At 48.7% G+C, this 13,769-nt stretch overlaps 1 protein-coding gene across 1 annotated transcript in view; it reads left to right on the top strand.

Moving 5' to 3' along the window:
• The window catches only part of LOC128727570 (protein alan shepard), a 174,397-nt gene that overhangs the window by 117,946 nt on the left and 42,682 nt on the right, over nt 1-13,769 (top strand). Inside the window, exon 4 of the mRNA XM_053821498.1 lies at nt 1,182-1,403. Coding sequence (XP_053677473.1) covers nt 1,182-1,403 — 222 coding nt within the window. The remainder of the gene's footprint in view (nt 1-1,181; nt 1,404-13,769) is intronic.

The following is a 13,769-nucleotide window of genomic DNA, read 5'->3' as shown; positions in this document are numbered from 1 at the left end:
CCTGCCGGGCAGGGCATTCAGGATATATATTAGAGGACCACGTGTGTGTGTGTGTGTGTGTGTGTGTTGTTGGTAGCAAAGTTCACTCTACGCCTGGTCGGTCGTGGAGGTCCTCCAGAAGTTTGCCATCGACGGTACTGCTGCTGGTTGGCTTGGCGTCCCCATTGTGCAGTGCCGCGTACAAAAGGGTAATAAATTTTCCATCCCTAGTGGCTTGGGTTGAGGTGGAATTCGGGTTTTGTTTCTCTCCTGTCTGCTTCTCTAGCTGTGTGTGCGCGTGCTGCAAAATCACGGACAGTCTGTGTGCGTGGTAGTCGGTGGTCTGAACCCGTATAAAGTCCCCGAGAAGGACCTGCAACTACCCGCCCGTGGACGCATCCGGTCGCTTATCTTCCCTCACCATTTTCTCAGCTTTCCCATCGGTTTTGGGAGCCCTGCGAAGCGGCTGGGAAGTGAAATAGATTTTCTATTCCTACTGCAGTAGACATCCTCGTCCTCGTCGTCCTGTGCAGCGACACAGAGCTACAAAGATCATAAAAATCCTCTCATTCTTCTTATTGCTGCGTATTTGATTCGTTTTCTCTCGCTCGCAAGCCGAAATCGAAAACCAGTTTGCCAAAGTTTGGCAAAGTGGTCGTAAATGTGTCAGCAAACGTTATGCAGGATGCGTGTCTGCTCGCAAAGGAAAGCCATCCACGCGCTTTGCTGCTCATCGAATGGAGGGGTAAAATTGGAAGTCATAAAAAGGGTTTTTTTCTCTCCTTCTTACCTTTTTTTCTCTCTCCTTCCGGCTGCGAGTGCTCGTAGTAAATTTGCCGAATGTGGCGAGGGAGGAACATTAATGTCAAAGTGTGCTCATGCCTATTAGTAGTAGATTTATTCACTTGTGTGTCCACCGTTGTTTATTGTTTGCAAGTATTTAAAACACAGCATAACCTCTTCAGGCGGGAAAGACGTGAAATGTTTAACTGAATTTATATTATGATGCTTCTTTTCTGTGATATTTACCAAACTCAAGTGCTCAATAAATTCTCTAGCCACCATCCGCATCGTGTATTCTACGATCCTTCCGGAATCTAATTTCATTCTCGCTCCCCCGATAACGCCGAATGTGTTTGATAAGCAGTTTCACTCATGGTACACGTTTCGCTCGTTTCTTTTTCGTGTTTTTTTTCCCACAGGGAAGCACCACAGCCGCGCCTCGTAGCGCCTATCCTGGAGCACCTCCGCCTGCACCGGCCACACTAAAGGGTGCCCAGCGACCCGCTATGACTAGTCCGGCCAGTGGCATTCCCGGTGCACCGTACAGAGGCGCCTGGACGCAGGGCTACGCCCCGACACAGGCAACCTACCGATACACTGCACCGCAGACCTATGCATATACACCACACACTACGACCCAGGTAAGTAAACCACGCTTTTCCGGTGTTGATCAATCGCGCCATTTACGCTTATCTCGGCTCCCAGGAAGGAGGGCGATTTTTCACGGGAGTAGAGATGGCTATTTTGGTTTGCAACTGGCTGCTGCATCCAAGATGGTTAACAAAATTGTTTCAGTTCCATAAATCATGCATAAAACTCATTTAGTACAATAGTAAAATACTGCGCATGCGATAAAATACTGATCTAGTTCGTTTTAATTAAAACTGAGGTTTTGGATGAGGTCAAAATGAAATCTGAAATTCTTATGTTACATCAATAGCTTAACCTTGTGCTTGGTATTAGTATTACATAATATATTTAATATTTTATTTTTAACTTCAGCAATTTAAAAACTTTTTCCTACATTATTAGATTTTTTGAAACGTTTTCTGTGAAATAGGTTCAACTGATTCAGTTCAGTTTCATTTCTTATTTCGAAAACAAACAAAACAAAAACTAGCCAGAACATCCGCGTAACGGGATACCAATTTCGTGTCATTATTTACGAGAGTCCTTCTGAACACCTACGTCATGGGTCTATGAGAGCCCAATCCGGATGGATAATGTGGTCATATTTTTCCATTTTCTCGCCAGGATTCGAGATTACTGTGGAGAGCATCCACGTTCGGGTTGTTACATTCCCTAATCGAGTAGAAATCCGCGCCAAACCGGGAACTTTGGGTGGGATCGGGAAAATTAAGCTTCTGCTAGAGGTTCCTCGTATTTCCGAATACCATGCGTAGGCACACGGTTGGGCATTGATTGTTTTTTTGTCCTTCTTCCGGAGTCGAAGGTACGAATGTCCCAAAAAACCTCTTGGGAGACCCGCCCGAGCAACCGTCCGTAAATTAATGGCTTTAATCTACTGCACACCGGGGGGAAGAACACACCACGAACGTGAGCGAGCTTGCAGTGGTCGCCTCGACACATCGTTCGGGCGTGGAATTTGAATCAGCAATCTTCCACAGTCGCACGAACACCGGACCAGATGTTCGCCAATGCGCGTCCATCGTCCGTGCGCGTGATAACGTGCGGAGAAGTAAATTAAATTTTACCGGCACGCGTGGCCCGTCGATGCCGGATATCCAGCCAGCCAGGAAAAGGAAGCCTGTTTTGTCACCTTCCTCGTGCTGCCAGCGATCATACGTCAAGCCCGTGAAAAGACGACCTCTCTGTGTCCGCACAAGGACGCGAGAAAATGTAGTTCTACTTTTATTGCATTATTTTAACTCCATTACATCCCCAGGCATAGAGCGAGTCCTTGAGACGTTTCGCACGCATCGGCTGGAGGGAGATGTAACCGTTTGGTTTCGACATTGAAGGGGGACCAGTTTACATCCAAACCAGCAGCACACACCGTCGTGTTGGGGAGCGTGTTTTTCAAAACGGATCCTTGGAAATGACGAGAACACCAACCACCACCACACACGGATCCAAGGATCTCATTGTGCGGTGTTCATCAGCAACATGTCCCGCTTTATCATTCATGTCATGACATGCCAGGACGAAAGTTGTGCGCTGTAAAATGGGATGAAAACATTCAAAGTAGGTCGGAACCGGGCGTGTGTGTATGTGTGTGCGCTTTGGTCTTCACGTCCGATATGCCTTGCCGCGCCTCACTTATCTATCTCATTTTAGGCACCAGGCGAAAAAGGGGAATTCAATTTTCTGATGCCGCCGGATCGGCCGGATGTCCTCCGGCACATGGCATAGGCGTTTTCGGTGCCTGTTGGAACGTGTTTTTCGAGGAGCTTTTTCTTTTTTTTTTCGGGTCGTTTTTGAGTACCATCTTGTAAGCATTTTCCCGTGTGTTTCTGCTGACAACCACCGGTGTTGAAGCCGGCTGCCCAATAACTCGATCTGACACACGATCACAGCTCGTGGCGCGTTTCGGTAGAAGGGCGAACGCTGCCTTCAGCAGCCGGCTTCCACGAAATCTTGTAAAAGAGCTGCTTTACTTTCACGGGAAAAACAAATAGGCCAAACGATGCCACACGATTCGGACGGGGAATGTCCTTCCACTTACAGGCTTTTCCGTGGTAAGTGCGCCGGACAACCACGTCGGAAAGAGGAACGTCAGCAAACCATCATCTCAACCGCCGGGACACATCCATTTGGTCGGCTTGGGACAGGAAAATTCCCTTCGAATGGGCTAGGCTTTGGTCTACGGGTCGGATAAAACAAGCGAAATCAAATGAACGGCAAGCAGTAGTACTAGCGAGCTTTTTTATTAGATTTGCTACTACTACTTCTCGGGTCTCGGGCGTAGAAATTTGATGAAAAACGAAAGCGTGACGGGGATGTGAAACTTTTTTTTGTGTATGTGTCTATACCAAAATCGAGTTTTCCAAGACTAAAGTAGCAACGTATCAGGTCGCTGAATGAACGGTTCTAGAGAAGAAAACCGAACGTGTACGTGCGCCAGCACAGTCTTAAATGTGTGTCTGTGTGCACGCGTGAGCTTTCTTTGATTGCTGAGCTAGTTTTCAGCATTAACTGGTAAGCAAAGCAGGAAAGATCGGTAAAAAGACGATTGAAGTACGGCCGCATAATAGCGCTCGTAGCTACTTTTCGTTCAAGTTGAACACAGACAGAAGTCGAAGAAAGCGGACTTGAAATGAGAAGAAAAATAAGCCAGAAGAAAAGGATGCGAGCTGAAGCTGAAGCATTTTTTTTGTGTCATCACCGCCACTCTATCGCCGTTTGGGACCGGTAATGGAGTGTTGCATGTGATGGCCAATAAGACCCCGGGGATCTATCTGGAGGCTCGGTGGTGGGAGAGAAGGACAAGTGAATGAAAATGGAGTGACATGGCGAAACTATTTAACGAAGTTGTGTTCAAAGAAAGTGTCAGCGCGAACGTGAAACCGATGTGAGGAAGACGCAATGGGGTCAAGAAAGAAGGCGAGAGATAGAGAGAGCGATAAACAGAGTGTACGGAAAAGTTTATCCGAATAAGACGATGAGGTGGTTGTACAACCGCCACTCACCTGCCGACAGCGCGCTTTTCCAACGGGCCGGAAATGCGTCCCGCATCTCGTGCGCGGGAGTAAACAAGCTCAAAAAAAAAAAAGGAACACGAAACGTCCTTACGAAAAAGACTGATTAGTTCGGAAGTGAGGACGACACTCGATTAAAGTTTTCATCCTTCCATCTTGGATTACCACCCGGTTTTTTATTCTTCGCCTTCGGCTGCTGCTTGTGGGACGGCGGTTCCGGCTGTTTGAGTTTTTCTTCCATCCGAGTCGTAGGAAGTTTTTGCACCAAAGAAAGGCACAAGAAATGTCCCACTCTCACGTGGAAAAGAAAGCGAAATTCTTTCATCCCTTATTTTCCCGTTGTACCGTGCTGATGGTTTTTCTTTTGCAGCCACCAGTGAGAGCGGTGGTTTTTGTTTGTGAAAGAGATGAAACATTCCTTACACACAGTATGTGACACCTTGAGTTGGGTTCCAGGTATTTTTTTCTGCTTTGAACGTTTGCTCATTTTTGCACACAAAAAAAGAACACCGAGTTTACGAGCAACTATTTGCCAATTGTAAACTCGATAATGGGGCGAGTTTGACAAAGAAATGTTATTAAGCAGCGGGAGGTGCATTGTTCCCTGGAGAGGTGAACTTTGTGCCCGTAAATGAGCGTTGAAAATTCATTCGATACGATCGTCCCGATGGCGAATGATGATGGGATCTTTTGGGCAGGTTCTCCTATTTTCTGCTTCTCAAACGCATTGTAATCAAATCCCCGTTGCCCGCGTTCGCCAATGGACAATTTGTCCACTTCGATTGAGTATACCTTATCAGGATCTGCCCTCCTTTTTTGGCCGAACAAATTACGAACAAGCATTACTTTTCACGCTTGCCAGCTTTAGCTTGCTTGCTTGTTTCTTGGCAAAGAAAACCCCGTCATCGGAAACCCTAACGAAGCGGTACGTGTGGCCGATTCCTGGAACACTTTATCGGCGCGTCTTTTACGCTACCTGACACGTTGTCGAAAAGGCCGCCCGCTAATGGCAGTGTGCGCGCTAAGAGCTTCCATCGCAGGATCCTAAGCAAATACGCCACTTATTACGGTTAACCAGGGCCACTATGTGTCCCACCCCTTGACACGCGAAAGGATGGGCCTTGTCGGATGTCACCTCTCTGGATCCTTGAACGCAAGCCTCACGGTAAACACCCCAAGCCAGCGCTTCAAGTGTCGCCTCTTTGCGTGAAAAAACACACCCATACGCCCGACACTGGTGAAGGGAGTAACCGACAAAGATCCCGAGGATTAATCCGCTTTTCGCACCTCCACCACACACGCGCATACGTCAGCGCAACGTCCGGAAAATGGCACGAAATCGCTGGAACACACATTACCAAATGATATCCGAAATCCATTCGCCGTTCCGGCACCGAGAACCACTTCCGCTTTAGTGCCTGCCTGCCTGGTGGACTTGTGAGTGGTGGGTTCCTGTGCGGCTGCCTAACGAACCGAAGAGACACCACACCATCTCGACCTTCCGTGACCTGGGCTTGCCGCAGCACACACACACGCACGCTGCACCAGCGCGATGGCGATTAGGATGTGACCAAAACTTTATGACCAATCAATAGATAAGCCACTTGGCGGGGACCGAACCCGCAAAACCCACATAATTCGTGGAAATGATGCCGACCTTCGATGTCCCTCTCGCCGGCATCCGCCGGGTTTTTCCTGCCCACCCCCCGGGGTGGTGTCCATGGGTGAGATCGGATTATCGGAAATGTCGTACCGTCTTGCGGATTAATGTGCCGCCCAAACCTCCCCGGTTGGGTGGCATGGCGGAAGGTTTTATATCACCGGATCAGGAAATGTCGGCGTACGCGCGACGGTCGGGAGGGGGGGGGGGGAGGAGTTCCTTGTTCGTTTTGCCTCGAAACGCGGTTGATAATTGATTTTCGGCTCGTAGTAGACATCGGACTTGGGAAGCAGTTTTTCCGGCGAACAATTATGATTAAGCGCACCGGATTTACGGTCGGGATCGCGGCTATCGGGACGAGCGCCCGACCGTGTGTGGGGAGGGAAGTGAGTAATGGGGCCGAGTTGGTTGGATTTAATAAAGGATAACATCTTGCCATTAATATATTAGCAGCGTGCCCGAACAGGCAGGCGACCTCGTGGGGCAAAGATCGTCCGGTAAAGTCAGCCGAGCTTAATCAAACTTCGCGTTCACCGTGTCCCGTGATGCTCTCTCGGATGCTCTTTTGATCGGGGCGTGGGTGTGGGTGAATTCGGAACATGAGTTAAGGGCATTATCGAGATGTGTTCCGAAAATTGAAGAAACTTTGCCCACCACCACGAGACGAGAACGTTCTCCGAGCATTCATGATGCCATGCGATGCAGTGTCCTGGACGCTATGTGGACGTTAGGATATGTTCGTAATTTTTTTGTCTCTCAACATAAGCGAAGAACATCTTTATTACTTTTTTAACTTCTGCTCACCAACGTGACGTTATTTATAATCGTCTTCTGATGGGCCACGAACGAGTGATTCGTTATTGGAAGACTTACGCTCTTCTTAGACCTAAACGAAGAAGTGCTGCAGGGATGCGCATAAAATGCAACTCTTGGACAAGCTGGCACACACACATACTGCGCACTGTTCCTAATGAAAACTAAGTGCATCCCTATAATTTCCCATTCCGCATCCTGTGCACGTTCGTTCGCTCGATCTCGAGAACCTCGAAGTTCCAACGACAGCAGCAACGGTCTGGCCTACGGGCGCTCTTTATCGGGAAAGTTACAAACCAAAACCCACCGTTTTCCTTTTGCTCCGCGGGGGAAAAAGTGATGGCGCTGACGGGCTGGAAGGTTCGTGATCCGAGTGGTTCACAGGACAAGACCGCGGGCAACAGTCAGCAACCGGGAACCGGGAGTGATGCCATTGCGAGGTTTCATCCGCTCCTTGGGACTTCTGTGGTGCCGTGGGCCGGGAAAGCTCCAACTGCTGCCACGAGTAAAAATAGATGGTTCCGATGGGAATTCTCTCGTTTGCACGAGGAAAGTTTCGTACTTGCGTACCACCACCTCCTCGTTGACTTCCGTCGGATGCTGACGGCTGACGTGGTGAACATGCCAACAGCCGAGCTTAACGCCCGCGCACATGAACTGTTAAAGAGTGTGCTTCGTTTTTTTTTTGTATTCTTCTCCCTCCCAAAAAAAAAGTAGCCAGTAATTGAGTTCGAGTGAGGCACTGAGGCTAGGCGAATGCTTTGATTTCGGGCCCCTTTTTTGGTGTGCGAGAGGGTATGAAGTTTGGGAAGCACGGCGACGCGTATGAATGAAGAAGCCACCAATCTTTTCCATCGTTTTCGGAAGACTTTCTCACGAGACGTACTGACCACCTCGTAAAGTTTGCTAGTGTGCGGACTTGTCGGTGGTAACTTTTGCCCGTACAATTAGCCCGCTTGCTTGGGGTGAATCCTTGGTGAAGTTGCATCCTTGCAATTTTTTGTGTGATGATTCAACATTTGTCCTTTTGACTGGATAAGGTGCCATTCGATTTGGAGGAAAATTTGACGCATAGCATGTAGCATACAAGTTTAAGAATGTTTTCGAGTTAACCAATTTTGCTCCTTCCAAATGTGACATAAAAGACGTGTATAAGTTACGAAATTCTGGTTTATGTAGTGAAAAACACACACACATTAGTGAAGAAGCATGCTGTTACAACTAAACTCTAAACAACAACTAAACACTAAAACACTTTCCCCACTAAAGCTGCACTGCACTGTTAAAGTTTATCTTTTCTGGGAAACATCCACCTGCGCGCTCGGCGACCAACGCCTGAGAACATCCATCTAAAAAAACGTGCGATTCCGAAGCGTCCGTGCTGTCGGATTTCATAATAAAAATGACCGAAAGATGGATCACGTTGCGAGGGCTCTGCTTTTATTATATTTCCCTTTATTTTTTGCTCCTTTCCGGTCGGGTTCCTGGAAAACCGGTCGGACCCCGCCGCAGGTTTGTTGGAGGGTTCGATCGTGTAAGGCTTATGGCTACCATCGCATCCTTTCACTATCTTGCTTACAAAATGGCGCTGGGGCCGAAAGCTGCGGACGGTCAAAGATGCTTCCCGCTGAGACCTCTCTTGCAAGCTGCCGCGGAAGACCATCTCCCCCAACCGAGACCGGTTTGGCTGACGAGGATGTGAAAGATTTTCATTTAAGCGTTCGCTTTTCCTCCATCCTTCCATTTTCCATGTGCCGTGCTGTCGCGTAGCTTTTAAGTATCAATATATAGTGTACCGGTCCCGTGCAAACTTTCCCCGAAGCCCATCGTTTCCTTCCGGAAATGGTTCATCCTGCCGTCGGTCCACCAACGAACCGGGCTGATCCTTTAACCACAATATATTACTACGGCTTGTAAAGAGATGGAAGGAAAATCTTCCATCGTACCGTGTACCCAAAAGAAAATTTTCTTGCGGTTCTCTTCTTTTCGGTTCGACCGCCACGGTTTCCTTTCCGTAATGCCGATGGGAAACGTTATAAGATTCCGGGGGTGGTTTTCTTTAAAACCCAACGTGTGCCAAGGTAGAAGGTGAACGAAGAGCAGAAGGATCTAAAATAGGCGCTTGCGGATGGGAAAAACGGAAGCAGATCGGTTTCTGTTTTTCTTGGCCAAGCAAAGGACCCAAGTGGCTTCCCCACGGAGATGATAGGTTGGTGTGTGTGTGTGTGTGTTTGTTGTGTTTTTATTTCGTCCCACGCTTGAAGAAAAGGGATTTTGATTAATCCCGTACGAGGAACCGGCAGTTGGGGATGCTAAAACTAATTCATCATTCGTGTAAGACACTCGGCCCACATACGCGTGTGGGTTGTCCCGAAGTCCGATTTGCGGGTGTGTTTTGTGTAATGCTTAGGGAATTCTGCGAACGCTTGGTATCAAATGATACCACTAAAGCGATCGTCCGAATAGGATTTCGGAGTTTTCCAAAGCCCAGACAACACCCTGGGTCCAGCAATTCCCTTGATTAGGAGCGGTAAACTACCCTAAATAACGATAATTTTCAGTCCATCGTAGAAATAGTGCAAATTGAGTCATCCTTTCGCACGATGCCGCAACTGTGGGCGTTTACTTAGCAATCTCAGAAGTGATTCGAAAATGCTTGGAAACGAATGGGAGAGTCGTTTTCATTCATTAGCAGGCTGCTACTTACCGTTGGCGATCAGACTCCCATTTGAAAGGAGAAAAGATGTGAATCAGTTCAAGCAAAAGCCGCATGGCCATTTGATGTCGGTTCGGAGAAATTGTCCGAGTTTTTGAATGGTAATGAAAAACTAATATGTACATTACGGATTCCATGCGCACAGACTAGATTTCGGTGCGAGGAATGGGGAGCTCTGGTTTTTCGACGATACGCTATTGATTTATATGCTGCGATTGAAAGGAAAGTCCTTCCTGCCGAGTTTGGGTTAGCCATTCAGGATGAGGATGTTTCGAGCAGCCTGACACGGGTTCCTGCTCCATAAACTTTCTCCATCGACGACAACGGCATGGCCAACGCTTTTCCGAGCTCTCGCTGTAGCTCTAAAACTTCTTACATCTGCCACGATGACAGCTTCATCATTGAAATTCCCCGCAGCGCAGGTCCGAAAATTCAATAAATGATCTTGTCCAGAATGTCAACAACTCCTCCCCGGGAGGTTGTAATACACCGGAGAGATACCTCACATCGTATATGTGTGAAGATGAACTCACAAGCTCGGGGAAACTCCAAGGAGAGTACGTCAGGAACTCCATAACGTCATGCTAGAGCTAATTCATATAAAATAGAACCGCTACGACTAAGGATGGGAGGGTTTTTTTTGCGTACCCAATACTCAACCAACACGGACGGTCCCAGAGAAGATGCATATATTTATGGATATGCTAAACAGTAGACAACAGTGTCGAAATCTTTGTCAAATGCAGGTAGCCTACGATAACGATACCGACCGACGTCCAGAGTGGCGTGTTCTCTGGACGACCCTTCCGGAGCACATGTGTATCGTTTCGGCGCCTTTCATTTTACAAAATCCCACGACGCTGCTGCTTCGTGGCAAAAGATACAGACTTCAAACGAGGATGAAACCACTGCGTACCGTTGGGACGAGTTGTTCACGTGGACGGACGCGCGTGTGCTGCAGGGACACACACTCACGAAACATCGTCCCTTTGGAAGGGAGCAAGAGAAGGCCTCCGAAAACAGCCTTTTTATTCGTTTTGTGGTGTTTTTGGCGTTGCTGTCGACGTCGTTGTTTGCGATACTTTCGAATGATATTCTCATGCAAACAAATGATGATGATGCTGTGGCTACCTTTCTGCGTGTAACGGCGCCACCATTCTGCCGGTATCCTGGCTTGGTTGGGTCTTAGGGCGGCCAAGCTTAGTAGACCCCCGTGCATGTAGGTTCGTTTTCTCTGCCAAAAAGGCCCGTGGGTTGACAGTGGGTATGGAAATCTGCAGCGCTATTTCCTTTGTCGTTTCACAAACCCTCTCCCGGGTAGGGTTTATTCTATATCGATTCCGATGGAGCCGCCTGGTGGTTCACGTATTTGCCTGTGCGGATTTGTGGTTACATTTGCATTAGACTGTACGTCCTTTTGCTTACCAGCGTGGTTGGGTGAAAGGGTAGCTTCGAAACGAATAAAAATAACTACCCTCTGCTTGTGCGTTCGTTTAATCATCGTAGTTTTTCTGGGCGTGTGTGTGCATGTGTGTGTGTTTGGCGAGAACAGCATTGGCAAACTTGTGGGGACGACCACACGTCCTGGTGGGACCGTTGGGAAGTTTTTGGTTATTCGAAAGCAGTTAGAGCGTCGCCACACTTACGCTGCATGTGAAAGAGTTTCCTTTTTGCTTTTTCAAACCCCCTCAAAGCTGTTGTGCTTTCCCGCCGGGAGATTCGACAATTTACATGCCGTCGAATTGGGCATAATGTTCGCATAATGTCGCTTTATAAAAAGCGGTAAACGATTGGGCCGTAAAAATTTGCTGCTACACCCATTCGGGATGATTTTTATGGGTTGTTTCGCGTGTGGGTCGTGCCTCATCGGCTTAACGATCGGCTATTGTTGCTGATGTGTGGTTCCGTGTATAACCGCGATAGGTGACGCGCGCTGGTGACTCTTCCTATGAATGGTCGTTACATTTTGAGGGCTAAAGAGAGGATCATTTTGTGCTTTTGTAGCGCAAGTTTTACGGATAATCGCGAAGTAAATCGAAATCATCTCGCACACGCTGATGACACGCATTCGATCAGTCGCTTCACATATGAAAGCCTTCCGTCCATGTAAAAGGACGACGGTCGAGTGACGTGACTACTACCGTGAAAATCCTTTCCTTTTTCGGCCGTCCTCTCCCGTTCCTGACCGAAACCGAAAGAAAGCGCAAACCGCAAAAGGACCATCGCCGCCCCGGCGGGGGTTTATATATATTGTACATGAATATATATTCGGTCCCTGCCGCCGCTCTCTGTGATCCCTCTCTGGGCCCCATTTCTAGGTTCAAAATCGGAGCAGAAATTGTCGTCAAACACATTTTTCCGCAATACCGCAAACCGTAACGGGTTGCCGCATGGTCTCATAAAATTATGCAAAGCTTGCGGCTTTTTGCAAGGCAAATGATGGCCCTTCGGACTCTCCGGAGCGTGGTTACGTGCCCGAATGCGACCGGCCGGGACCTCCAAAACTGGGCGGGCATTTTATTGAAACGGGTCCGAGCGTTCGCTTCCGGTTCGCTTGGTGGAGGATAGAAAACGAGTGTGAGAGAGAAATACCAACAGCAAAACAGAAAACAACAACAACAAAATGTGCACGTTCCGGAACGAACGGCGGATGTGTGCCCCTTAGTAGGGGGGGGGGGGGGGGAAGCCAAGAGCGGCGAGGGGGGGGGGGGCATATTTTCCGAATCGATGAAATTTCCCCGCGCCTTCCAAAATACGCCGCATTTCGTTTCGTAACTCCTGCGAAAGCGTATTTAATTCTAAGATTTGTTGCCACCGGCAACGGATTGTACTTGGGATTTTCTGTAAATTGTTAAAATAAATAGCTTGGTCACATTTTCCCTTAAAGCGGTGAATGTTCCGCCTAAACAGTGGATTCATTTCTCAGTGGAAGCCACAGCTGCGGTGCTTTTCAAGAGCGCCTCCTTTCTTCCGGAAAGCGCTCAGCGGGCTTCTTTCAAGTGTGCTTGTGTGTTTTAAGCTGCTCCACAAACACAATCTCTCCTTGGCGGTGGGGATCGTATTCCTTTCTGTAGCGGCACCACGGCACGAGATCAAAGGACATTCCTCGCTAAATATGACGTGACAAGAGTCCCCAGCCGCCGCCGAGCACGACGCGAAAGGAACGCGCGATGCGTTACGATGAATGTCGCGTCCGAAAATATGCTCGGCATCATAAGCTCGGCCCGGCCGCGGGACCGTGTGCCCGGCGATACGACTTCCAATACCCGGGCGAATGAAGATGGCGGTCAAAGGTACTGGAGGGAGGGGGTCCATGTGGGAAAAGCGCTCCATCTCCTCCCCCATCAGCCATGGGCGTGGTGATATGGGAACTTAATAATTTACTTTCCTCAACTCAACGCCAAAGGTCCTTGCGGAGATGGGACCCTTCAAAAGGATCACCCCACACACTGGGATGTATTTGGCCCTCCGATGGGATGAGCCAACCCGAAAACGGAAGCCACAACACCGGTCGAATGGTCGGAATGTGCGGGTGGTGTGCGGAGGAGGAGAAAACATATTTCCACGCTACCTTCGGCGCGTTGTGTGCACGTATTTTCACGCCCGCGTTTCGCCCTATGTGGCCGGGGGGTTTTTTTTTTCTTCTTCAGTTCGTTCACTTGCCCATCACGACGACGACGTGATTTAAATGCTAAATGTGTGAGCCACCAGCAAGGCGTTTCTGAGCGTTTGGGAAGTATTTCCTTCTCGCAATTCATGCTGGAAATTTCCACCGAACTACCACCTTGCTGCCCTTTGGCGCTTGGTCCGAGTGGGGTGGTGGGAGGATTTTTTTTCATTTCATTTTTTTCCCACCCCCACAAAACCGCCTTTCTGTGTTCTTGTTTGGGTAGCGGATTAATTTCTCTCTAGCACCACCGATATATTTCCAGGCGAGCGTGCGCGTGTGTGTTTGCACCAGGCATCCGCCCTTTCGAATTGCTGCGAATTTTTCGTTGACGTCACTACAGCGCTGGAACGCGGCTTGGAAGGCAACAAAAAATGGGCCACAATCCAATCGTCACACTTCATCGACGTCATCAAACACGCGCGCATAGGCGGAAAACGGGGGAGGATGGAGAGAAGCATGGCTCCCCGATGCCATTGGCGTTTGCATTGT

This window comes from Anopheles nili, chromosome 3, assembly GCF_943737925.1.
Source record: "Anopheles nili chromosome 3, idAnoNiliSN_F5_01, whole genome shotgun sequence".
In the NCBI taxonomy this organism is placed as follows: Eukaryota; Metazoa; Arthropoda; class Insecta; order Diptera; family Culicidae; genus Anopheles; species Anopheles nili.
This window is presented reverse-complemented; position numbering and strand designations above follow the sequence as displayed.